The sequence below is a fragment of the Fringilla coelebs genome (genome assembly GCF_963513975.1).
Source record: "Fringilla coelebs genome assembly, chromosome: 6".
Classification (NCBI taxonomy): domain Eukaryota; kingdom Metazoa; phylum Chordata; class Aves; order Passeriformes; family Fringillidae; genus Fringilla; species Fringilla coelebs.
Genome location: NC_140034.1, coordinates 35,106,565 through 35,133,591, shown reverse-complemented (window position 1 = coordinate 35,133,591; position 27,027 = coordinate 35,106,565). Strand labels below are relative to the sequence as shown.

General features: G+C 38.4%; 1 protein-coding gene across 6 annotated transcripts in view; it reads right to left on the bottom strand.

Annotated features, from left to right (window-relative positions):
- Positions 1–27,027, bottom strand: part of SIPA1L1 (signal induced proliferation associated 1 like 1) — a 199,622-nt gene that overhangs the window by 66,787 nt on the left and 105,808 nt on the right. For 5 of the 6 annotated variants that reach the window (XM_084208669.1, XM_084208668.1, XM_084208672.1 and 2 more), the window contains exon 5: positions 1,841–3,661. In XM_084208669.1, coding sequence (XP_084064795.1) covers positions 1,841–3,338 — 1,498 coding nt within the window. In that variant the 5' untranslated portion in view covers positions 3,339–3,661. Of the gene's footprint in view, positions 1–1,840; positions 3,662–6,784; positions 6,805–27,027 lie in introns of those variants that run through there. The other variant, XM_084208670.1, reaches the window with a different exon arrangement.

The following is a 27,027-nucleotide window of genomic DNA, read 5'->3' as shown; positions in this document are numbered from 1 at the left end:
CCTAACTACACCCAAAAAAAAAGGGAAACATAATGGTGACTGGAACTGTAGTAGCATGAGGGCGTGGTTTCCCTTAAGGAGAAGGCAAACCAATAAATTGGTTTTGCCTGAGGGCAGAAATTTCATGTCTCCTTCCTCCTCTGCTGTTCACTTCCATCCCTTACCTGGCCATATGGTTTTGGCACTTCTCTGACTGCAAGGAAATAAGAATATTCCTCACCAGACCTGGAGAGAAACAATGAAGCAGTAAACCCCAAATTTATCGTGATGGCAAGAATTCTGCTTGCTTGTTCAGTAAACTCAACTGGTTTATCAAGTTCTCTGAAAACAAGAGAACCGGTACAAGGAAGGGGGAGGAATAATATCTGCCCCTCTTAGGGCTGAAATGCTGTAAATCAGGTCAGCTGTAACATGAAACTTTAGTTGCTGATTGCAAAACTCACTAGACTGATAAGGAATCAAATTGTTCCAGAGGGAGACTGAGTGGAAGATAATCCCAAAGGTCACAAACCTCAGGCTCTCCCCTCCCAACATACCTTATCCTGTATCACATGTCTAGCTTACTTTTCCCAGGAAACTATTATTTTTCCTAACTTCTATGTCTCCAAAGGACATGGATCAGCACTCTCAAAAAACACAGAGTAAAGGCTACCTCTCGGCCCTAGAAAGAATGCAGAAAGAGGAGACTATGGAAAGAGTAACAAGAGCCACCTAAACAATGGGACACCCAAACACAGGGAGGAAGAGGTGAGAGATGGACATATATGGAAGGCAAGAGAAAAATGGGAAATGAGATTATTAGCAATAACATGAAGTTAAGAAAGGTAAGCTTTTTCTTTTTAAGACTATCAATTTAATTCTAATCAGGCATCCCTGTTGCTTTTATATGTGAGGAACAAGCTCTTTTGACCCGCATTCACTGCAGAGAAGAAACCAATCCTGATCACTGGAATGCAAGGAACAAGCACTCTCCAGGTCAGTCATCAGACCAGCTGTATCCATCAGGAAATACAACACAGTCCTGCAGACTGAGCTCTTTTAAAGGACTTAAAGGATCTGCAATCCTTTTTGATCACTCCCAGAATCATGAGAGGGAGATCTGTACTTCCGGTACCAGTATTATTTTGACTGGGGGGACAGAGAGGGGGAGTATCTGGGTAATGTTTGGGGCTTGCTCTTTTCTACAGGTCAAAAGGCTTTGATCTCTTGCTTTGGGCTTTTTTCTCCCTCCCATATACATCCCATGGAAATTATAATCCTTGGTTTCAGGGCCGAACCATGTGATAAGAGAACTGCACTCTGGTTTTTCACATATACTGTTGGCATTGAAACACAGATATTTGGGTGTGTACATAAAGTTATACCTATATATGTCTTCATTTCTGTATTATTAATTTTGAAAAATTTTGAAATGGATTATTAAGTTAATTAGTATGTCCAAAGATTATTGTAAATTCTACCCACCTAAGATGCACATTGCATTAAATCCTCAGTAAATCAACTCCTGGTGCAGTGGGAAGAAAGCTCTCGTATTTTAGGATTTTCTTATTTCAATCTTTCAAGTGTCAACCCCTGCCCACTCCTATGGATAGCCAAAGCTGTGTTTCAAGACATTCATATTTTGTAGCCATTGCTACCATAGCTATCAGCAATAAAATTCTCAACATTCTTATACTCCAACACTCTGAAAGACTATTAGATACAGCACATACCAGCAGTAAAATACACCACTGAAGAAATCCCTAATTCTTGCAAATACTATTAAGTATCAACTGGATTTTGCATGTTTGGAAAACAAAAAGTCATTCTGAAAACTCAAGGAGAAATACAATTTACCTACCTTTCTGGTAGAAGAATTTTCGATAATAATATGCACCAAGATCTACATGTTCAACGATGTATCTTTTCACTCTGTCTAGATGTAAAATCAGATTCTCCTTGGGAACTTCCAGAACTGCAACTCCAGCATTTGTGCAATGAGAACTCAGAGTTGACTCAAATGAGGCACTTTCACACCCACTGAAGGAACCTGAATTAGATTTGGAAAGGCTGATCTTCCTTTCCCCTTCCCCACCAATCTCATTACGAAAATAAGGACAACTCATCACTAGTTCATTGCTTTTATCGTCCCCCTGGTCCATATTAAGACTTCCTTTTGAATTCAGGTCTTCAGTGCTGCCCATTGGAGAATTGAAACTTGCAGAATGGGACAAGGGTCCAGAGACAAGTGATGCTACAGCAGCAGCAGATGCACCTGTCGTTGTGTTCCTTCTTTTAATAACATTATGCCTATTGATTGCTGCTTCATTTAAATCAAATAAAATACTCTGTACGTCATAATGAGCAAAACACTTCGGACAAGTCCAAGGCTTAATGCTATCTTCTGACCTGTTATCTTCAAGATCTGAAGACTTCCCAAGTTCCCCTTCACCTTTGGCATTACGCAGCTTACGAAAAATAGATGAATCTCCTGTCTCTGATTTTGAGCGTCTCTTGAGTGGCTTCTCCCTTTCCTTAAAGAGCCTCAGGTTTTCCCTTTGAGTAATAGGTCCATCTATCACATCTAGAGAGAATCCTGAACCCTTGCTTCCACTGGCAATCAGAAGCTCACCGAGTTTAGTTGAGCCTGGGCTTCTCTGATCAGACTTTTCATCTTTATAGCCCTTCAGTAAGTCAAAAAAACTTTCCCCTGAAGTTCCCTGCTTATCTATGGAAGATGTGCTGCCATACTCTCTGTGCAGAGATGGTCCAGATTTAAACGTGGGTGAAATACATTCATCAAAACTATCCACATCAAGCTCACTTATGGTGATGTCGCTGTTGCTGCGCTGTCGTATTCTGCGAAGAGCTTTCCTTGGGGAACTGGGATAGCCATCGGGTGTAAGAAACCTGGAGTCTAGATTTTCAGATTGTCTGGTCTTGTTTTTAAGTGTGCTCTGGATGCTCTTTAACATGACAGAATCACTAGCATTCAGGTTAACAGAACTCCCCTGACTCCCAGGACTGCTTTTAGAAGACATGCTGTCAAGGCAACTTGACGTTTCAATATCTTGACTGGATCTGGTTGTCTCCTTGATGTTCTCCTTCCTTGGGGGCCAATCAGCAATCCTTGCCCTGACCCCCATTTTAGGGACTCCAGGGGTAGAGGTAACGTGATGGGAACTCTCATTGCGAGGAGGTCCAACTGGCGCCATGACTGCAGATCCTAAGCTGCCATTCTGTGACCTAAAGCGCCTCATGTAGAAGTCATCCGAGTGGACTTTTGAGGTGCCATCTGTTCCGACTGATACCCCAGTGGCAACAGCCCTTTCGGTCTGGGACCGCTTCAAGCTGGTCATGGTCTTTCAGTATGTTCAACCTTAGTAAGTTCCAAAAAAACCCACAGTCATTTCTGCTTTTTAAATGCACAGTTCTCTTCTGGAGAATAGTCTCCAAAATATACAATGGGTGCATGAGATCTTAATCATGGACATTTAAGGACACAGTTAAATGCTGAATGTCCAGAAAATTCAGATATTCAGTAGGTTTTGATAGGCAATAATTTCCTTTAAATTCTGCATTTTAAGAAGCAGCCATGCTCCAATACATTCAAATAGTTTTAACATCACACGTGCTCCAAAATGTGAGAGGTGTACTTGTATGGCTTATGCTTCTTTTAAGCCTGGAACAGAAAAAAAAGAGAGAAAATAATTAATTCCTTAATACAGAATGTTTTTAGTAACTGATACTATCAAGGTAATTATTACATATAATTGATATTTTTAACAAACACGTTTTTGAATCACATTGATCATCATCACAAAAATGCAGTGCTGTTAAATGGCGGCGACAAGTTTTCTAGGTATTGTTGGGTTGCCTTCTGAAAAAATAATGCTGGGTTCTGGTTCCAACAAATACAAATTTTTCCTTCTGAATTTATTAGAGGTACTTTTTAGTTGGGTTAGTGAACAGTGTTACAAAGCACACAAGTAGGGAGCTTCTCAGCTAAGGATACATACAGCATACACTTCCCAGATAAATTATGTAAGAGCCAGATCAGGACTCCAATTTTTATAACCACTTGAAAGAATTTACCATACAACCTTGGTTGCCATTAGGTATTAACATTACCTATTCAACTTTGCCATTAATATAAATATCTGATATGTTAACTTAAAATAAAAAACAGAAGCTAATTAGCAAAAAGAGTATAAAATTGTAAGAGAGGATGGTTGGCAACAACATTTACTTTGTGCTTTGCACAGCCTTATCTGCACATTAGCCGCATAGTCCAGAAAGCATGTATTACCTCTGACCAGAGTTTACAACATATAAAAAGGTTAAAGCTAAATAGAAACACATACTTTTAAGTAACTTGATATGAAAAGTTTCATTTATTTCCCTGGCTAATAAAATTTTGTCTACCACAGCTCCTGTATTATTCCAGCTTCACAAAGTCACAGAAATTAAATGCTTTCCCATACCTCATCAGTACAGAAGTGATTACAAAGCCTTTAATACACTGCCCTTTGAGGAGCTAAAAAAATATAATCCACAAATACATCCTTGCTGGTAGAAGACAAAAGCATGGGATTGTCAAGATAAAATCTTGCATTGCTCTGTACATCCTTTAACACAAAGAAGTTAATAATTTCCAAAGGCTGAACCAATCACACAAAATGTGTCCTTTAAATATTTGCTAAATGTGTGCAGAGATGCTGCTGAACCAGCACAGCATTGACAATACAGTACTGTCTAAAATCAAGGCTTGCTGAGGCTTCCAGGAAAACCAGCACTTTCTGCAGCCTTCGAACTACAGCACTTTGCACCACGCTAATTAAATACCAACCCAGGGCACTTTCTGCCTCCAAAGGCAGCATGTTTAAATTTCACTTGCCATATAAAGCACTTCTTTAAAATAGCTGCTCTTAATATAAAGCTCAACACATAAGGAATACTTAAAATGCAAGCTGACTGCATCACACGTAACAAGAACAGCGCGAGTCATCCAGGGTACAACTCTATTTGCACAGGCATTTACATAAACACAGCTCTTCTCCTTGAAATGCTGCTACAGTCTTAGAATCATGGAATGGTTTGAGTTAGAAGGGACCTTAAAGATCTTCCAGTTCCAACACCTCTGCCACAGGCAGGGATGCCGCCCATTAGATCAGGGGTTGAACACCTCCAGGGATGGGCGATCCACAACTCCTCTGGGCAGCCTGTTCCAGTGCCTCATCACCCTCACAAGAAAGAACTTTTTACCATTTCATATAAATCTTTAAATTTTTGAGTTTAAAACTGTTCCCCCTTGTGCTATCACTATTTCCTCAGGTAAAAAATCTCCATCTTTTTCAAGATCCTTCTCTATCAAGATACTTCTCTAAGTACTGGAAGGCTGCAATAAGGTCTCCTCACAGCCTTCTCTTCTCCAGGCTGAACAATCCCAGCTCTCTCAATCTGTCTTCTTAGAAGAGTTGCCCAAACCCTCTTATCTTCACGGCCTTTCTGTGGACCTGCTCTAACAGTTCCACATGTTTCCTGCCATGAAGAATCCAGACCCGGATGCGCTACTCCAGGTGAGGTCTAACAAGGACAGAGCACAGGGGAGACTAACACCTCTGGCCCTGCTGCGTTTGATGCAGGCCAAGATATGGTAGGATTTCTGCACTTGCAGCATTGTTGACTTCTGTACAGCTTTTGTCCACCAGCACCCCTAAGTCCTCCACAGGGCTGCTCTCAAAAAGTTCCTCTCCCAGTGTGTAGTCATCTGGGATTGCCCTGACCCCGGTGCGGCACCTTGCACTTGGACCTGTTGAACCTCATTAGGTTCTCACAGACCCACTCCTTCAGCTTGTCAGTGTCTTCATAGATGGCATCCCTTCCTTCTGTTGTGTCAGCTGCAGCACTCAGCTCTGTGCTGTCAATGATACTGCTGAAATAACAGGGTTTTTTCTAATTAGAATAACTTTAGAAAGACAGTCTACCTATGCTACTGTTTGAAAACTACCGAATTCAGTATTCAGCCAAAACTTCTTACAATTTTCAAACACTCTCCAGCCTAAGAACTAATCAGGCTGGTGAAACAACTTTGTGCACCATCAGATCAAGGAAGGGAAAATGCAAAGACTGTATGCCATGGTATAACCTAATCTTCTGCCCATACTTTTCAAAGTATGCCTATGAAAGTGCCTACTTTTCAAGGTGCCTATCAAAGAGTGTTTAAGCACTATTAACCTCTGTGAAATAGCAACACTTCACAGCACTTCCTAAAGTTCTATACAGGCTTGCTTTTATAGGAAGGACAGAAGGAAGATAGAATGAAAACTGATAAGGATTTAGGGCAGGAGAATGCCAGGCTAAAAGGGATCGTAAAGGAAAAGTCAAACTGAGGGTTGAACATCAAACATGCAGGAGTACAAGCATCCACTACCACAAGCTGCTCTTCATAGTCTGAAGTGAAAGCCAAGATTTGTCTCTCTCTGTTCCCCTTCTACCAACATTATCTCTGAAAGCAAAGTATACACCTCCCCCCCCCCTCAAATGCTGTTCTACTGAAACAGATCACCCAGTAGTACAGGTTTGTCATTAACTTCAGGACACAAATTCACACAGCAGCTCTAAAAATTCTCAAGCTTGGTGTTGACCATATAAGCATCTAAACACCACTAGTTCTCACTACCTCCCCAAATTATATGTCTTCCCTTAAAAATTTTCAGGACAACAATCCTAAATAAGGATATAGATATACAAAGGTATCTCTAATGATATGAAAAAATATAACTAAGTGGTCTATGTGACTTACTCTTGACCTGTTGTATACATGGTTCTGTCATTAGTTACACAGTTTATTTTCCAAAGGAAATTCTCTGTTCCTGACTCAGCTTTATGCATGTCTCACTCTGGGGACCAGATGTTTCATGTTCTGCAGGTTTTTGCAGCTGTCCTCCTTCATCTGCTGTAGCAGCTGTAATACAGGCCATAAATGATTATGGTAATAGTTACTATCATACTCTGAAGAAATGAACTCCACCACTGATTGTGTCTATATGAATTAAACCAGTATTAAGTCAATTTTTTTTTGAGAGTGCAACCACCCGTCCCTGTTTATTTCTCTAGACCTTCCCAGCCTGGTGTCTAATTCAAGACCTAACAGTCTGGTGTAAAAGGTTTGATTAGTTTCAATCAAAATAAAGTGAAAACATTACATTTGATAACATCAAAAATTTCTGAAGCACAGGTCCTGGGTACACTGGTTATCAGCTTTAATGAAAATAAACAACAATAGCAATCTGTACTTTAACCTTTTCTAGCATTCATTATTTGTAAAACACGACAGCATCAGAGACAGAGTGAATCCCACTGGATTTAAAAGACCAGTAAAGGTGTTATTTTGAACAGGAAAACCTGCCAGAACTTAAATATTAAGCAGCAAAATTGCTAACACAGAATATGCAATATATTAAAATTAGTTACAATTACAAGATCAGCAGTATGGTACCTACTTCTAATGCCAAGAGCAGCATTTGTGAAGAGTAACAAATCCCACTTTGCTACCATTTCAATATAGAAAAAAATACAACTTAAGGTAGAGTTATGAATATCTACGTGAACACAATATGGCGAGGACAAACTAGCAAAACCATGAAAATGTACTTTTCCAATTCATCTCAAATTACTGAGGAGGCCAACAAAATAATCAGATGAACCACTATATATAAAAAGCTGTAAATGAAAACCACATGCAAAAACTATTGAAAGGGTAAATGAAAACTTAGTACTGATTATATCAACTGAAAACCTGAATAGAGCTAAGAGAATAATCGTAAAACCAACTATCGCCTTATCAGATTCCATACAATAATTAGCAAAGCAATCCCAGTATCTATTCAAAATAGGTCTCAGATTCTTAGGACAAATTTTATTCTTAGGTTTTTACCAGTACCAGATGACCAAGTAACTAATCTCAACTCAAAATAAGCAAAAACCTATCTTCATTCTTTTGCTTTCTATTTATACTTTCCAAAATCACTTGGCTGTCTCCTCCAAAGCCAAAGTTTTAGGTGCAGGACAAAGAACCACACTTATAAAACTTAAAAGGACCCTGTAGATTAATTGCAAGATGGTTTTGCAGACTCCATCACTCTTAAAAGGCAGAGAAGACAAGGATCTTGATTTCTTATTTGTTATGCCTCAAGTCACACACCCAGAAAAATGAAGACCTACCAGTCAAGATTTCATCTAGAGACCTTTGGAATACAAAGCAGCAAATAGAAGTAGTTGATCAAGAAGAAATATCTCACTGAAATCAGTTCAGGATAGTAAAAAAACCTCAACTACTGCACAGTAATCAGCTTCCATCTTGGATCTAGTTAGACAAAGAAGATAATTCAACAACTACTTGTTAAGGTGAATGGAGGAATGGAGCTTATGCCTGACATATCAATTCAGATACTTTCTATTACAATTTTTCCTAGCTTTAGTTATGTGTAATCATGCTCTTTTTCCCTGCAAAGTAGCGACTTTACCCACAACTGAGTCTTACTTGACAAGATTCAGCAATTACTCTTATCTGCTGAGAACATGGTGAGACTCCAGATTCTGGAATCATGGGTGCTAATGATCCTAATAGTCTGATGTTGACAGAGATAGATTTGGGGGCACCAAATTATTCATGACTCATAACATTCCAAAGGAAAGACTTCATACTTCACCATCAGCCCTCATTATAAAGTGGCATTTTAAAATTTAGAATTTGGAAATGAGCGAATCAGTTTTAACTTATTGGAAAGTCACGCTTTGCCAAGCCTCTGTATTATGGACCTGCTCCATCCCAAACAGTAAAACATGGTAGAGGGTGGTAAATGCCACATATTGCCAGGGATACTTTAAAATCACCAAAAATGTAGGATAAGGAGATGAGAATAACATTTTAAAGCAAGCAGTTCTTAAAAACTTAACTGATACCTTCTCTGTTCCACGGGGTTTACTAAAACACAGTCAATTTAGGAAATGCAGCGCAACAACACACACATTATTGGCAGCAATCCTTGCTAACTTTTACTGGGAAAAGAAATGCCATCAGTATAAGCTCCTGAAAAATAGAAGCTCCTCTAAAACTAGAAAAATAAATGAGAACAAGGAAAAATATTTTATATAAGAAAGCATATCTATTTGTGTCACAAATTCTTACCTGACTTATAACAGATCAAACCTCAGGAGGGAATACTAATTTATCAGCCAATTAAGTTATTATATGTACAAAATAACGTCTAATTGTATAAAATTAATTCCTCAGAGGAGAAAAATTCAATTTAGCCTTTTGAAATACTTCATCTGGTTGCCTATTATTAACTTTATCCTTTTCTTCCCAGGATTACTTCCATCATTGTAATTGCAGGAAAGCTAAGAGGTTCATCTTTCTGAGGAAGTTTTTACAAACTGAAAATCTATTTGAAGAATAGTGTTTGGTATTTTACTAACTTACTGGTTTCATTTTTTTCCAAACCTAGCAGAATTGCTGGCTTTGTGTTACCTGAGTTTGTGATAACTGTCAGCTCTGCCCAGACAGATTCCCTCAACCTCCCTTTCTCTTCCCTCCACTTCACCAATTTATGTCTACAAAACTTGTCCGTGATTCACATGTCAGCAAGTCTGTGTTTCTGCCTTTTTCACTGAATGTTTCCTTGCACCCCAACCATCAGGAAAAAAAAAAATCTTTGCTCTGAGGACACAGGGTGCCATCTGTTGCCGTACACACAATGATCACCTGCACAGATTTGCTAGGATTTAGCACTGCTTTATTCTTAGCTTCATTCTGTGCTGAAGTAGGTGATGCAAATACACATGAACCTAGGCAAGGTTACATTGATTTTAGGGTGTAACAGTAATTACTGTGAGTCACTACCACCAGCTTCTGCACTCTTGCAGTAAATGCCTCTCTACAGACAAAGCCAAGCTCGCTCTGCTTTCACGATGGAACATGCGGAGGATGCGCAATCACTAGAAAAGGGTGCTGAGTTGAGCACCATCCACTGTGGCACTCAACAGAATTTGCTCCCCCAGGTTCTGAGCCCTGGTAACCATGGTGGTAAAGCATGAGCTGGCTCAGAGCGCAGTGAACCAGCTGGCCTCCCTGTGCACAAGACCATGAACTCACACTCAATAATCATAATCTCCTGCAGTCAGTGGCAAATGCTCGTGACATAACAGGATGGTAAATGAAGCATAATAAAAGCTATTAAACTGAAACAGATATAGCAACACAGGGGACAGTAATCTCCCACCTGTGCACTTCAGCACATTTTGTTCTGTTATGATTTCCTACTCATTATTCACCAAGCAAACTCAACAATATCTCAAAGCCAGAACTGCATCCTCTGTTTTCACATCCATTTGATACGCATTAATCAAGACATGAATATCACAATTCTCAAGTGTATAAGTAACTGTTGCTGAAACAAATACTTTAAAACTCCTTTTAACTAAGAAAGGAAGAGTGACAAAAGGACTGCACATGGTCATGCCTACTTCAACACTCATGTTCCATTTAATAGCAGCGTCAGTCATCTAGTTAATGAAGTATAGAATCCCATTCCTGGAAAGTAATTTACAGGATCTAAAAGACAGATTACAAGTCTTACTGTATGCTATACTGTATTCTATTCCTGGAACAAAATTGTTAAAAACAATTTACTTTTGAAAGGAGTGCTTGCTCTCTAGGAAATGAGTCTACATCAGTAGCAACATGAGAGCAAATTTTTCCAGCTCACAGATACCATCTCTAAAGAAGGCAACTTTTTACCAACTACAAAATAGTTTGATTTTTAATTCTCCCTTTTCTTATTTTAAAGAGATGCTTCTTCTCTGTCTGTTTCTCAGTTTGTAGCTGTTGCTATATTGCATCCCTGGGTAATGGTTCCAGAAATAGACTGCCCTTCCTGGTGTGTGAACTCTTATAAAAAGTTGCTTTACTGGCAAGTGTCCAAGTTTTACAATGACTAATATCTGATACTGTGACAATCAGACCTATATAAAGCCCCAAACCAAAATAACAAAAAAAAAAAAACCAAAACAAAACCCAAGCAAGCAACAAACCCCACAAAACAAAACAAACAAACAAAAAACCAACGGACCAAGAAAACCTCCCCCAAAATGGGCTGATACTTCCTGGCCTAGGTACAGTTCAGTGTAAGAGCTACAAATTCCAGTACATGCCAAGGATGCCCTTTCCCGAGGTTTGCATCCCTGCTCATACTTGCATAGCACAAAGGCCCATACAAGTTCTTTCTCCCCCAGTGTGGCCACCATTTTTTTCCAGCATATCTTTGGTAGCAGTACAGAGACAGAATTTAGCCTGTGGTCTCTGAGCTGCTTCCACTGGCTCCGTTCATGATGGCCAGACTTAGCAAACGAGTACACAGACATCACCATGTCTCATGACATGCCACAAACATCAGAGTTGAGTGAGACCTCAGTTTGGAAGAGGGGTAAAGAGAGTATTTAACCTAATCCAAACTTCTAAAGAGGATATTCTAACCTACTCCACCTCTCCAAATTTCCAGGTGCTTCTAAGTCATCTGGAGTGCAACTCAAAACTAATTTAATTTTTGTTGTAACAGGTGTTAGACTGCATCACTAATTTGATAAAAGGATTATTTAAAAAATATAAGCCCATAATTTTGCTAGCCTTTGAGATCTTTTTCTTTTACTCTATCACTGCAGTTGCTTCTCCCTAAACTATTGATCTGGTAAAAAAATTGCAAAGAGCTGTTCTGGTGCCTTCATGAAAGTCATCCAGCTCTCAAACCTCCACAGAGCACTATTTCTCCATAGGCTGGCTGATAATTAAGCCATTCGTTTAAGGGAGGAACAAAAGCAGCTTTTCAGAAGCAAAAGTTAAAATTTATCTAAAATTAATAGGCTTTGTTTCCACAACCCTGATATTAATCATCTAGAGTGCTTTTCACATTCATACACATTCCTGAAGATGCTCTTGCAACTATTGCTCCAGCTTTAAAGGTACTGCTGCAGTGCTGGACAGGAGAATTATGCGCAGAGGGTGTCACCAGACATCCACACCAGAGGTGTTCATCAATTTCTGCCCCACCACCATTCCTTTGCTAATGTCCCAGGCCCCTTCAGCAGCCCGTCACACAGTCTCCTGTCACGCTAAGCCCAGTTGCTGGTGCTATTGACAATCCCACTGCACAATCCTTCCTTCCCAACTCTGGGACCCTCTGCCATGCAGCTTTTCTGGCCCCAGCCCCCAAGGGGACAGAACAAACTCCATCAGTATGGAATTTCAGACCTCAATTTGCTCCCTCAATGAAAGCTATTCAAAGACAGCTGAGCATCTCATCAAACGAAATATCATTTCTTCAAGCTTCCAAATAACTCATAGGTGTTAAATGAATTTGCTTCCTTATCAGCTAATGTGAAAATACCAAGTAGATCATTACTTGGATCTGTTACAGTTCCTGTATATTAAAAAAATAAATAAATAAAATGGCAACTGGAAGTTCCACAGATAAAATCAAACACTATGTTTGCAAAGTGAAAAACAAGTTTAAGCTACTACTGAAATAGTTTTTCTCCTCCCAAATAATCTATTTAAAATGTCAAACTACCTAAATGGTATTCTTTTATGACAAAGACTTCTAAAATACATAATTTGCTTTTGTATGTATATACCATGTATATTTTTGTGTGTATACATCTACATATATTTACACATAAGATGTTAATGTTATATTTCTAACGCTTCTCTAGAAGAAGTACTTAAATATAACTTTAGCAAACATGGTAATTAACCCTCATGTCATTCTAAGACTTCCCACAATTACTAGTGTTTCACACTAGTAAATGTGCTTAATGAACTGCATTCACTATTGCTATATGAAAAAAATAAAATTAAAGCTAAACCTATCAAACATTGATTGTATGTTTCTACAGGAAATTTTGACTCTAATAACCTGGAATATGCCCTGCAGCATGAATCTTTTAGATATTCAGATTATTCAAACCATAGGCAAATAAAGCCAGCACAAAATAATTATATTGAAAATTACAGTCTAAACCATAAAGTCATACAGGGCTACAGAGAGCAACAGAGATTCTTTTTACAGTTCACATGTTTGAACAGATAAGAAAGCACGTAATTCTCAACCAATCCTTGCAAGAAGAACAGCAGTTTCCATTTCAAGTGACTGCCACATCCAGTCAAGTGTGCAACACCAAGAAAGGAAGTCAATTAGAAACCTTAGAGAAAGACAGTAATTTGTAGCAAAAACCTGAAAATTATTTTTTTTTAAATCCTATGACTGCAATATTCACATTGAAATGCACTCAGTGGAACCCTCCACAGCCTTTCATTAAAAATCCTTTTGGAAAAAACTAAAAACTCAGTAATATTCTTTTGATCAATATGCCAATTTATCTTTTTCAAATTGCAAGTTTTGTATTAATATACTGCTAAGCTCTTAAAAGCATACTGGCATATCAGTGTAAAGAACATGATCTAAAAGCGCAGATAAAGTAAAAATAAACTCCCGCTAATAAAAATAGGTTAAACCAAAAAGTTTAAAGAAAAAAGGTAACTGCTTTTTTAGATACTGATCTTAGAAGACAAAGTATTAGTAAGCAACAGATTTTATAAGAAAGCAAGAATAATCTCCAGCAACTCTTCATGTTTGTATATTTTCCACTCTTTTCATTTTGCTCTTAGACCATCAGCTTCATACTTTGCCTGCAATCACATCACTCACAAACATGCAATGCCATTTATGAGCCAAACTCTAGTGTCCTTTTAGTGAAACACTGAAATAGGTTTCAAAATCAGTTATGTATCAATTTCCAAAAGGATTCTAAAATGACTGCCACTAGCAACCACCTAGATCACTGTTGGAGTGATATTGATGGATTACTGCATGCTGCATTTCTCCCATATGCTCCACCCCAAAGTGGGAAACTGAATACTGGGTGCAATCTTCTTTTTGGAACCATATTTTGTGTTTTCTGAAGCCTACTTTATCCATACAAGCAAACAAAAATGACAACCAGATGAAATAACATTTTTCTTCAGACAATTAAGCTGTTCACATAGAAGGCATGGCAACAGATTCAGTAAGTCACATATTTTTAGAGCAGTGCTTATGGCAACCCCTCCCAGTGCTCCAATGTAACAGATCCTCCTAAACTAAAAAGGCTGTGGTCTTTGTCCAAGGAAGAGGTTTATTTACTAGTTTGGTTTCATTCTGAGTTAAAGATGGGGTCATCCCATGGATCGAAAAAGAAAACCATCTTAAATTACTATTTGACACACGTGCTGTGTAAATCTAACCTTATGAGGAACCATAAATCCACCAGAGTGGGGAGAAAAAAAAATAAAAAGCTTTTGGGCTTCTCTAACTCCAATATAGCCTAAGAAGGCATGACAGAGATCCGTGGGGAAAATTCACTTTCCTGTTTTTGACAAAACACATATAAAAAGCTTTTTGTCCTTGACAACTGCATTTATTTCCTAAATACATGCATTACATACATATTTTCCAAAAGGCCATATTCATGAATATAAAGGAAAAAAGAGTTCAACCTCCACATAGGATTGTATATAGCTTTTTTGGTTAATCTTCCTTTAAAAAAATGTCATTTAAAATTAAGACTAAAAGAAATACAGTTTTAAGTAAGACTTCACTAGTTTTGGGGGCATGAAAATACATCAGAAAAATATGGATGGGACCGTACAACTGACAGGAATTTAGGACCCTAGGTGCTCTCTCACCAGGTGACAGAGGAGAGTGTGTTACATCCATTACTGATATCACCTCAAAAACTGCAAAGGATGTCTGAAGCTTTCAATGTGAAATCCAAAATAATGACATATAAACCTGCAAGCGACTCCAAAAACCTAGCAGGGAACGGAGTACAACTAGAGAGACCTTGTACTCTGCTAAATGAACAAATATTACAATGGCATTCCCCTTTTTTGTATGGGAATGTATGCAAAAACATAAGGCAAAAGCCAGATTGGTAGTACATAAACTATTATTCTACACCTAAAATACTTCAATAATGATGAATAAACAATGTAGAAAGGGACAAAAACCTATGTGTTAAAACATGCAGTTACTCAGCAGAAATCTGCATCCTGCATGATTGCAACATTTATGGTTTAGAAAAAAAATAAAGGTAGATAGAAATATTTCAGTTGATTCATTTCTTGTGAGTGCTGTGCTACGAGTAGGTGTTCAAGCTGGATTTCACAGGACTTAGAAGAATTTCTTCATATGCAGAAAACCAAGAAAGGTTACTTGGAAAATCTCTTAGCAGTGACCAACAGGTAGATGAGACCCTTCGATCTGATGATGTGGGTACGTTATGTTCCACAGTCCTACCACAGACTACATGGTCAAAGCAACTGAGAGCATCCAAGTAGACAGCATTTCTATTTTAAAGATAGCAACACCAGTCACTCACTGAGGGCAGAGTCAGCAACTGCAACAGGAAAATAATACATACCTGGCCACCTGCATCAACACTTCAGGAGTAATTGTGAAAGTCTGTGAACAACTCATTGCGTGAAGCAACCTACACCAAATTCCAACAATACCAGGAGAGGCAAATAAGCAATTCAAGTCATGAATCCAGACAGTCAAGCTGACAAATCAGATACAAACTGAGAAGAGCAAGCAAGGTGGCAGCAACATCTAAAAACACACTTTGCAATTTAAATAGGAATCAGTCTATTACAAGCGCACATATGCCAGCAGTACTGGCACTTCATCCATGTATTCTTAAACCTGAGAAGAAAATTTAGGTGGATGGTTGGATACTACCAGTTACCTCAAAGCATAAGTAAACTTGTGCGTGTTTGACCTGTCCATGCAGGTCTTTTGTCAACTGCCTTTCTAGCCCAAGACCCAAATTACACCTTACAAGATTTATTCACTTTTCTTTAAGCTGGGCTACAACAACTCACAGATACCACAAAAATAAGCCTCCAGCCAAACATTCCAAATATAGTCCAGCATGTCTATTTGAGATTTTTTTCATTATAATCTGAGGAAGTATGATGGAAAAATCTTTTTGCCTTATGTGATTTGGTTTTTTTCAGTCATGGTCAGTAAAAGGAAATATCTACATCTGTTCCTGGTTCACATGCATGAAAAACATTTTATAAAATGAAAACAGATTTTAAATAATTTAAATTCCAATTCTAAACCTTCAAAAGTAAATTACCTACAGAAAGTACATGTGTGGGTGTATTCCTGTTTCACTGCATCAACAGCCTTAATCAGGCTTGCATACTATTTCTGATTATGGTTCATTATATAAAATCACGTTGATAACACTTCAGCAAGAACATTCCTTAACCCTTTCTGCAAAAAGGAAATATCATTCTTGCACTAGTTTTCACCCTTGCTGTCTGGGTTTGGGGGTGGCTTTCTCCAGCCACCCCTGACCTTGTGGAAACCATGACAGCAAACGGTAAACCACAGGAATCTCCCTGAACTCTCCACCAGTGAAAAGGCTGCAGCTTCTCCCTGTGCTGAGTAAGGTGACTCCTGCAGGCAACTCCTCAGCTCCACTTGCCCCTGCAACCCCCAGGTCCTTGGAGATCCTCCCCAAAAAGCAGATTTTGAAGGTTAATGCACCTCCCTGCTCATGTGAAGTCAGTATTATCCCAATTGCATCAACTCCTCAGAGTTCTGAGGAGCAGTTAGGAATACAAACACTACTTTGAAGCCCAATGTGCCTTTTCTGATTTGCAGGCCTGCATTTTCCTAAGCATGTACACTTTTTTGGTTTTGTGTCTATTCTTCTATTACTGCGAAATGGGGATTTTATCAATATGCTGTATTTTCTGTTAGCCAGATCAATATCTGAAAACTACTTGAAAATACCAGCAATTGTGAAGCATACCTTATAATTTCTCATTAGGATTTCTGACCAGAAAAGGATCACACCTGTGCTCCACAATCTGCTTGTTAAATTTCCAGATAAACTGGGTCTTGATTTCACCCTGTAAAGACTAGATGATTTTGTACATGGAGAAACTTTGCTCAGTGATACCACCACTAATAAAAGCAACTCATCTTTCTATACTGCAACATGGAATTTTTTTCTAGAGAAATTTTCAGAATTGTTGTTTTTAATAACAATTTCAGCAGTTGATTCAGTGAACAGTCCGATGTTAGCACTACTCAGTTTTCATCATAATGCAAAACTTTATACTCCCACTAAAGAAATCCTCTTCAGTAATTCCATGAGTTTAAGTCTCTAGGATGTTACAGGAAGATGCAAATATAATTAAGCTGTTTTATGTGCACAAACGTGTTTGGGGAAGGGTTGTGGGGAAAGGAAAAAAACAAAGAAAAACTTTTAAAAATTAAAAAATAATTAACCCATCTCCCCAATCTGCATTGTAACCCTCAGAAAATGAACTCTATTCTTCAAGCCTACCATGAGCACAGCAATGGGATTAGAGCAGAGAGATCTATTTGGAGCTGGTTGAACACACACACAAGAAAAACAAGATGTTATACCTAAAACCACTGTTTGGTTAAATGGACAGATACTTCTTTTTTTCACTACTTTGTACTCGATACCAATCATACAGTCATCATTTACCAAATTCAGCAGGTCAGTTTTTGAAGCAGTGAGACATGGCTCAAAATAAGACCACAGTTTTAAAACTGCCTGATAAGCATGGATTCTGAAGATCACAGAAGTGCTTCAAAATACTAACTTTCATAATGAAAATATTTGGTTTCCTTCCAAGTAAAGTATTTAGATCAGTTTCTGCTCCCCTACACATTAATACAGACTTGCCAGAATTTCCACTGAAGATGAGCACTCATTCTAGTTGAAAATCTCTCTGAAATTAAACATAAAACTTCTGACAGTCTTGAGTAGTTCAGTTCAGAAGAGGAAATAAAACTTTTTGGTGAATCTTTTATTTCATATTAGGGAAAAAAATACAAGTACTGGAGGAAATTCTACCATGAAACCAAATAGATTTCTAAAGCTTTACTCTGTTTTTGAAGTTCTAAAAAGAGAGGGAGTGGGGGGGGGGGGGGGGGGGAAGATGGGACTTGTGTGCTAGAAAGTCATGGTGTGACCACTGAAGTATTACAAACAGTTCTCTTAACAAAGAAACAGAAAATTTCTATAAAGCAACCAACAAAAATGCATGATTAGTTATCAATCATAACCATGACTTACAGATGCCAGAACCTAGCTAAAAAAAGTGGTCAGGTAAGTTCATATACAAAAAATGTCATGAAGGGTTTCAAGTGCAAATAGTTCCACATGAAGCTGGGGAAGTTCCTCAGTCAGACTTCTAGAAACTAGAAAAACATAGCTGAGATATGCAAATATTTATTTACTCCTACCTTTCTCTTCCATACAGACAGATACAGCACTTACCTGATTCAGAACTGCTCTTGGCTGTGTTCTTACATAAGATGAAATCACCAAGTTTTATAAGTAAGAGAAATTAGCTTCAGGGAATAATGCTTTTGTATTGACAGCCCAGATGAAAAGCAGGAGCTTTTCAGGAGCCTTGAAGACTTGGAACTTACACTGGTCCAAAGTTTCAGTTAAAAACTTGGTTATTATTTCTGTATTGCAAATCTGTTTCCTAAAACCCACATGCTACTCTACTGCAATGGCTTTTTAAAAGGCTCATTAGGTCAGAACAGCCCATAAGCTCAAACAAACAAAGAAACCGGCAAGGAACATAATAGAAAATGTTTGGGGAGTGTTAGTATTGCCTAATGCAGCTTCTGGAAACTAAATTACTTTCAGAAATAGGTTGACTTCAAAATAGTCATTTAAGACCTATGGCTCAGACATCAGCTATCCACAAGGCTGTCTGTCAAATTACAAAAAATAAGCATTTCCTTGTTTTTGCCAATTTACAATCAGAGCACGAGGACTACCATTTAACAGGTGATTTTAAAAGCTAGCTTGAGGACTTCTCCTATGACAACAATTGCTCTAACAAAAAACTCTTTCCTTGAAAGCCCTGTCCTTATTCTGCTGAACCTAAAATGAGCATATAAGTCTTCTCTGAATTACCTCCGAAAGGAGGCTCTGGGTCTGTCCTTACTGATTATAGATGAAGTCTACAAAAGCACAGTCTCTAAACTACCATTAATTAGTTGGAGTGGCACTCTCCACCCACAGCTCACAGACAGAAAACCTTTAGACAAAACCACGGCAGATAATAGGATGATGTAAACCAAAAACAGAAGAGTGGAAAGGCACAAGATTATTTTAAGTCAGAGGATCTGAATAGTAAGAAAATAAATAGTGAAGGAAAAGGATGTGCCTGAAAAGACAAGAAACCTAATACCTTCTCTTCATTAATGTTATTTATCCTTTCATTTATCACAGCCAATAATGAAACTACTACAAAGCTTTCTTTCTAAAACAGAAGAGAAAGCTTTGATTTCAAGGTGAAAAGTACATTGTATACCATCAACAGTACCTATCTTAAATTAAAAAATCTGCATACACTGCGAGGTGTTAAAGAGCTGTGCACTCCCAGTATGCAACAGTACTGTATAACTGATCATGAAGGAAAAAAAAGCTTGTGATTCTGACATATTCTAAATTAACTTTGCAGAGAGGGCACCGGGAACAGACCGGTATCGCCATTTTCCAAACCACGTTGCTTAAGAATCAGTATCATAACTTCCCACTCACACAAAGTCACTGCATCAACTCCCACTAACTCTATCTTACTTAACTTCAAGAAGAAAAGTCATCAGTTCAAAGTATGCCAAGAGAAAATATTTTAGTTGTGAGTATATGTGGAATAAGAGCAAAACAGGAAAGTGCAGTGAGAGAAAAAAAGCAGAATGTAAGGCTGCATGCAAAGAAACTGGGATGATGCTGCATTAGTGCTAACACATATGAAAATTAAATCAATGGATCTTCTTCCACTGCTCCTGCAAATCATCACTTAGAGATTAAAGCATCTGGGAATCATGGAATAACATCCTTTTAAATACATGTAATGATCTCAGTTACATAATGCTGAAATTCTCGAGTTCATTACACTTCATGGACTGAATATGATGATTATTGCTGCTGTGAGAATTAGCTTTTAGTAATGCTGATTATATCTGAAATCTTTGTGAAAACCATTCACCTTCCCATACAGATGAAGAAAGAAAAATTTTTGAGGAACAGAAGAGAGTTGTAATTCTTCAGTTCTTACTTAGCACTGTGTTTTCATCTAAATTACATACCCAAAGTAATGCTGTACTAAATTACTAAAGCATTTGAAGAAAGGAATAAATTATAAAACAAATCTTTATTTTAAAATACAGTGTCCTGGTTTTGGCTGGGTTTATTTTCTTCATAGTGGCTGGTATGGGGATGTGTTTTGGATTTGTGCTGAACACAGGGTTGATGATATAGAGATGTTTTTGTTATTGCTGAGCAGGGATTACACAAAGCCAAGGCCTTGTTTGTTTTTGGTACAGCCACACCAGCAAGGAAGTTTGGGGTGCATGGGAGGCTGGGAGGGGACACAGCCAAGGGCAGGTGACCCCAGCTGACCAAAGGGACATTCCAGACCACATGACATCATGCTCAGTATATAAAGTTGGGGGAAGAAGGGGGAACATTTGAAGTGATGGCGTTTGTCTTCCCAAGCCACCGCTGCATGTGATGGGGCTCAACAGAGCCCCATCCCTCCTGGAGATGGCTGAACACCTGCCTGCCCATGGGAAGCACTCAGTTAATTCCCTGTTATGCTCTGCTTGTGTGAACAGCTTCTGCTTTCCCTATTAAACTGTCTTTATCTCAACCCACAAGTTTTCTACCTTTTACCCTTCCAATTCTCTCCCCAATCCTGATGGCAGGGGAGTGAGCAAGTGGCTACGTGGGGCTTGGCTGCTGGCTGGGGTTAAACCACAACAGTTTCATTTATTTCCATTGTATGAACGCTATTTTTATTTTTACATGCTTCCAGCTGCAGTACATTAACTCTCAGCCCTAGTGACATATCAGCAGAACCCAACTCACATTGAGAGTAACACATTCCTCCCTGCCTGACATCTCCCAAAACAGGAGGGCAGAGCTCCCTTTAGGTGTGTCCACAGAAGGAAACAAAAACATTGAGAACACAGACCTACAACTGAACTTCATAGAGACAGTAGGCAATGCTCAGTGCAGAGATTAAGTAAAAGTTGAAGAAACAGAAACAATGATGACAACTACTTGTGAAGATAGTGCAAGTACACCAGGGAAGATTAGCCTCCAGTTTTAAAAACCACAATGAAAAGTTCCTAAATAGAAAACTATTTAAAATACTGCTAAAAAAATTTTAACTGAGTTATGTATCAGCTCAGCAGCTACTATACTTAACTTAAAATCCTGTAAAAACACACCTTTATCATCACTGATAATACAGGAATTTCTATACAGATAGGCCAAAACTATTAAACCTGCATTTCTGGAAAATTACTCAGCAGGTAACAAATTACTGTACTGTTTTTGACTTGAAGGTAATATGTAGTGCTGTGACAATCTGGTGAGCAGTCTGAACAGATGCTGACTGATAATGAGAAGACATAGCAGCAGAAAAGTGCTGTGTTTCTATGGTATTGATCCTGGCAAATATGGCTTTAAATCAACAACCTAACTGCCAGCAGAGAGGCTGTATTAGCACATAATTCCCGCACCTAATGATCAATAGTTAATCAGCAGAGGAGAAAATGAGCAGAGAGAAGCCATTGGTGCATACAGAGAATTACCAGATACCTTGAAATACTTGTGCAAAATTAAACATGTTGGTAATGGGAAGACAACAACCCCTTACTAAGAAGCAGCATTTTCATACATGTACTAGCAACATGAGGAATTTATTATCCAAGTCACTATTTAGCGCAGAACATAAGTAAGCAGACAGTACTGCATTACTGTATTTTGCAGTTAAAGTAATTTCTCATATAGCAATTACTTAAAAATTACTCTTCTGCATTCTTAGATGCTTTGGAATTTTTTTAGTCTTTTTCAACTATTTCCATACTGTCAGGTAAAAGGTTTATAACTGCCAAGCTGAGGGGACCCAAAAAGAATGTAGAGTTCCTACAAGTGGCTTTAAAAGCCCTTGTTGTGGGTAAGAAAAGAGAAATAAAAAGATTCTCCTTGTTCCTTCTGGATATACTCAGGCCTTAATTATGACTTAGTGATCCTTTTAATCAAACCCGTTAGTCACACACTGCCAACAACTCAATGTCTTCTTTTGAGAGAAGATCCTAATGTCAAGTATCTAACATGTTAAGAATTACAAATCAAACTTCAGGTTTATTAGCACCTGGCTTAAAAAAAAAAATTGTTTTCAACCAGTACTCACTCTACTATTCTGACAAAAAACCCTTATCAGCAGAGAAGATTAATATCATTAATCCTTTTGTTAGACCTATAAAATAAATGCAAGGATAGGACGAAGATCAGATTTTAAATGTAACAAAGATGACTTTTAAGTCAAATAATTACTTGAAATAACCACTTTGTACGCAACCAAACCAAGCAGTACACGAGGCTGCCCCACAGAAGATGAGCAATAGCGAGGTATTAAATTCTCTAAGCAAGTGGAAATAAAAATTTCATCACTAAGGAGCTCCCATTATCAACAAGCTACAGCTCTGGCCAGAGAACACATTACTGTGGTATGCAGTGTGGTATGCACTGCTTCTCTGATGAAGTCACTAGCCAGAATAAAAACAGACATCTTAGCAGTAGGGACCTCTTTTCAAGATAGGGCTCCCTCCTGGATCTTTTTACTTTACATATATAGGAAGAAAGTAAGGCACTGTCAGTCAGTAATCAGAGACTGACAAAAACGTACTGTGAAACAATCCTCAAGTTTATCTTCCATTTAAGAAGAAAACATGCAGGTGTATCAATGTAATTAGATACATTTATTTCCAACTGTCTTCCCATTACCTCAAAAACTCAGTGTTATTTCCTTTTTCTGCAAAATCAAGGGCCAAAGTTGATTTTGATATCCTTGATGTACACAAGTGTGCGTACATCAATAAATCAATACTAGGGGGTCTCCTGTGAACTGGAGACAGAAACTTTAGTCACTGGCTCTATTAACCTGCACAGCAAATGGGTTTCCCTTCCATGCTCCTTCCAAAGGATACATGCAGGAATGTATCAAAAACTTTCACAACAGACGACATAACTACTCTGATTAACTTACCATGTAAAAACTGAAAATAAAAACATGACAACCAAGCATTTAAAAGATGGAGTAATAAGCTGCAAATGTAGCATCTTCCTCATACTCCTTCCAAACTATGAGATTTATTATTTTTATTCTACTATGTAAGATGCTAGAATGCATAAGAACTGGGACATTAATCATACTATATATCATGCCACTTTCATTTTTAGGTTCAGTTTTTAGCATTCCTGTACCACATTTTCAACACTTGTTCCATCTACTATGTCAGCGGCAGGAGATAAGAGTCATCAGAAGACAGTGGCATTTCAACTAGTTATGGCTGTGTCAATGAACAACTTGCAGCAAGAAGGCAAAACCCAACTGAAACTGGAGAACAGCATAAAACAAACTTTTCCCTGCCTTTTGCAAAAGGTTCTTCTTTGGCCTGGTGTAGTAACGGAGAGAGACTTTGCTACAGAGATTCAAGAGACTAAAGCACAAGTCCTGTGCACCATTAAAATCCTACTGAGCACATTCATGTGTGAAATTCCAGTAATGCACAGAACTTGTGCTGGCCATCCCATTAATGTTGAAGATTACAACAGAGCAAGCTTTTATCTGATATCCCATAGCTCTGACAACCAAAGAGAAACAAATAAATAGAATGTGTTGAAACGGCCTACACTTCCAAATTTTTCCAAAATTATGTTCCTTACAAATTGAGAACTTACAGAGTTTCATAATTTGCATGCTACTGGAGCTGCCTCCTCAGAACAATTATTTAACCAATGCTGATGTGCTTTAACAACTGCTTCTCATTTACAGAAGTTAAGACTGTTATGAATTGGAGGAGAGCATTAATCCTAATTAGCTTTGATCCCATCACCAGAAAGACCTGAATCATCACTCTGCTGAAGATTTCTCAAATTAGTGCTTAGGAGATCCCCTGCTGGGAATTCTTTTGAGTTCTTGTCTTGCACTACCATGAGCTTCCTGAATATCCACGTCTCTGTAACACTCTTCTCAGAGAAGCCTGGGAAAAAAAGAATCAATAAAATTATAGAAGTCTCCTGTCAAATAATTTGTCCTGATCACAGAACTCACAAAAGGAGGAACAGTCTGGGTAAACTGCAGGATCAGGAGCATGCCATGTTCTGCTTTGCACAGTCTTTTCCTCTCTTTTCTTAAATTCACTGGGTTTTATGTGCTGGGTTTGAGGGGTTTTCTTAATTGCACTCCAACACAGCTAAACCAAAGGTAACTGAGGTGTTTCTATAAAACCAAGCTGTAGGCTCCAACTTTAAAGGTAACTGTAAGAATAAACTCCTGAAACACCACTGGCCGCAGTGGAATAAACTGGTCTAAAAAAGAAGAGAGCATAAAGGATGGAAAGAAACTAAACCAGCACCTCCCACCCTGTAGCCCTGACTCAGATTACCAATGCATGCTGAGGCCAACAGGCCCCATTTATTAGTACAGTCCCGGTGCTCCCCTCTCCCCAGTAGATGCATCTGCGCATCCTTTCTGTACATGAAAGACCAGAGCTGGCACCAAGCCTGCAGATGCACACTGCCCGGCAAAGCAAGTGGCAGCAGCACATGGAGCCACCCAAGGTTGCTAAGGGCTAGATTTGACCCACAGTTTCTCAGTGAATGTCTAGACTAACTCCTCACTAAAGCACCAATTTCACAATTTACTCCATACCAAGAACTTTACATCTCTCATCGATGTGAAATCAGCAGCCAATTAATATCCAAAATGTTGGGTGGATGGGGTTTTTATCCCCTTTTGGAGTGAGGGAGAAGGAGTAAAAAAGAAGGATTGATGGATAGGCAAATCTAGTCACAAAAGCCTCACTTCCTTAGCAAACAGACTAAATGCAGTCCCCCTACAAGAAATCCTCCTGAAAAATAAACCAAGAGACTAGGGAAAGGATTTACATAGTGAAAATTCTTGTATGTTGGCAAAGAACAGAAACTTCAAAAGAAGTACTTGTCAAAAGACCAAATCTAACAGTGCACAAGGTAGGCCAGGAAACCGTGGCATGACAGGGCTGCTTTTCACATGTCTTTAAACGTGAAGCCAGTAGCTGCTAATTGGTAAGAATGGAGGAGATCCCACCCAACACCTGCTACAGCAATTCGGTTTAATAGCAGTCCTTCAGTAGCTTTGACAATTACTCCCACACTCCCCTGTGAGAGACTAATGGTTTGCTAAAAATAAAACAAGAGATCAGCGTCTACCAGAGCACTATTCCACAGAAGGGATATTCAACAACCTTGTTCCAGACTTCAAAGGATTTCAGCCTGCACCTAGAGATTGGGGTGCCTGGCTAAAATGGCAGGATGCAATATTACTTTCTGTTCATTTTCTTATTTTCTACAGCCTGCATCTTAGCACACAGTAATAATGTTCATACTTATGCAGTAGGGAATAATCAGGACCAACCTCAATTTGTGTACAGCAGCTGCTAAAAGCTGAAGTTGCCAAGAAACCTACGATGACAAAGCAAAACACAGCTCTCCCCACCTCCCCCAGCTGTACCAGCAATTAGTGACATTTTCACTAGTATGTGAATCTTCAGCAAGCAGACCAAGACTTACCAAGTCACAATAGCAGAGAAGGATGGGGAAAAGAGCAGAAAATAACTTTTACAATTTTTCTGAATATGATATATAATATGGTTGTCAAAACCATCAATCAATAGCTTGTGTGTAGGGTGCAAGTAACAAAAACCACATCAGTCTTCCCAAAAAATTGCTCTTATCTGTTTTAAAATACAAGAATTATCAGACCACAAAAGCAGCCAATATAAAAAAGAAAGCATTTTTTAAAAGCAGATACTTATTTGTCTCTGTAAGAAAATGTCTGACTCCATGACAAAAAAATATACAGATTAAGTTTTGCCTTATATTAAATACTAAGAAAACAATCTAAATTTACAGTGGGAAAAATTTCATCTGTTGTCAGACATAGAAGGGAAAAAAAGGGCTCCATGTGATGAATAAGTGTGTACAAAAAAAAAAGCCTCACAAACAACCCTGACCTTGTTTTATGGAAGCAAGCCAAATTAATTCCATCCTTCAAATCTCCAAGACACTGGTGTCACACAGAAGAAACACTTTACAATTATTATAGTTATTCTCAAAAGAAAGCAAATTCCATCATATGAAATTATTACCGTCTTACCTGGTCAAATGGGTTAGATTAAGAAAAGATATCAAGAAGTACAGGTCTGGATTTCCCCCTCAGAAATAACAAGGAAATTTCTGTCTGCCTGGGAGGACAAGAACAGCCAAAATTCCATTTGTTTTTCAGTTGTGTAAAAAACTTCCATTTTAAAAAAAATAAGGAGACATCACAGAGGAGGCCACTTGCAACAAATATGTCTTCCTGTACAAGTCAGATACCACCAGATCACAGGTGGTGGTGTCAGAAGGTGAGGTGAGACAGAACACCTGAATATACAGGTAACTCCATGAGAAGAGAGGTTGGTGGCTAAGAGGCAAGAGAACTGCAGCCCAGAAATTCTTTCCCTTCAGCCTTGAGATGGAAAGACCAACATCTTGATGTAACACTCACTGCTTAGGAACAATATCCATCACTTTCCAGTCACATTTTCTCTAGTGCTTTTCATTTGGTTTCATAGCTACCCAATATTTTTAACTATCTCCAATATAAAGATTTATTAATTAGAAAACAGTTCAAAAATCACCAGAAGCACGACAATTAAAACTTAACATTATTGCATATAAAGAGGGGATCTTTCATTGTGTGCTTCAGTTGAAAGCTGAAGGTATTACATGATATGGATGAGAAGTTTTCAAAAAAGGATGTAAAGGTTTCAATCCCAG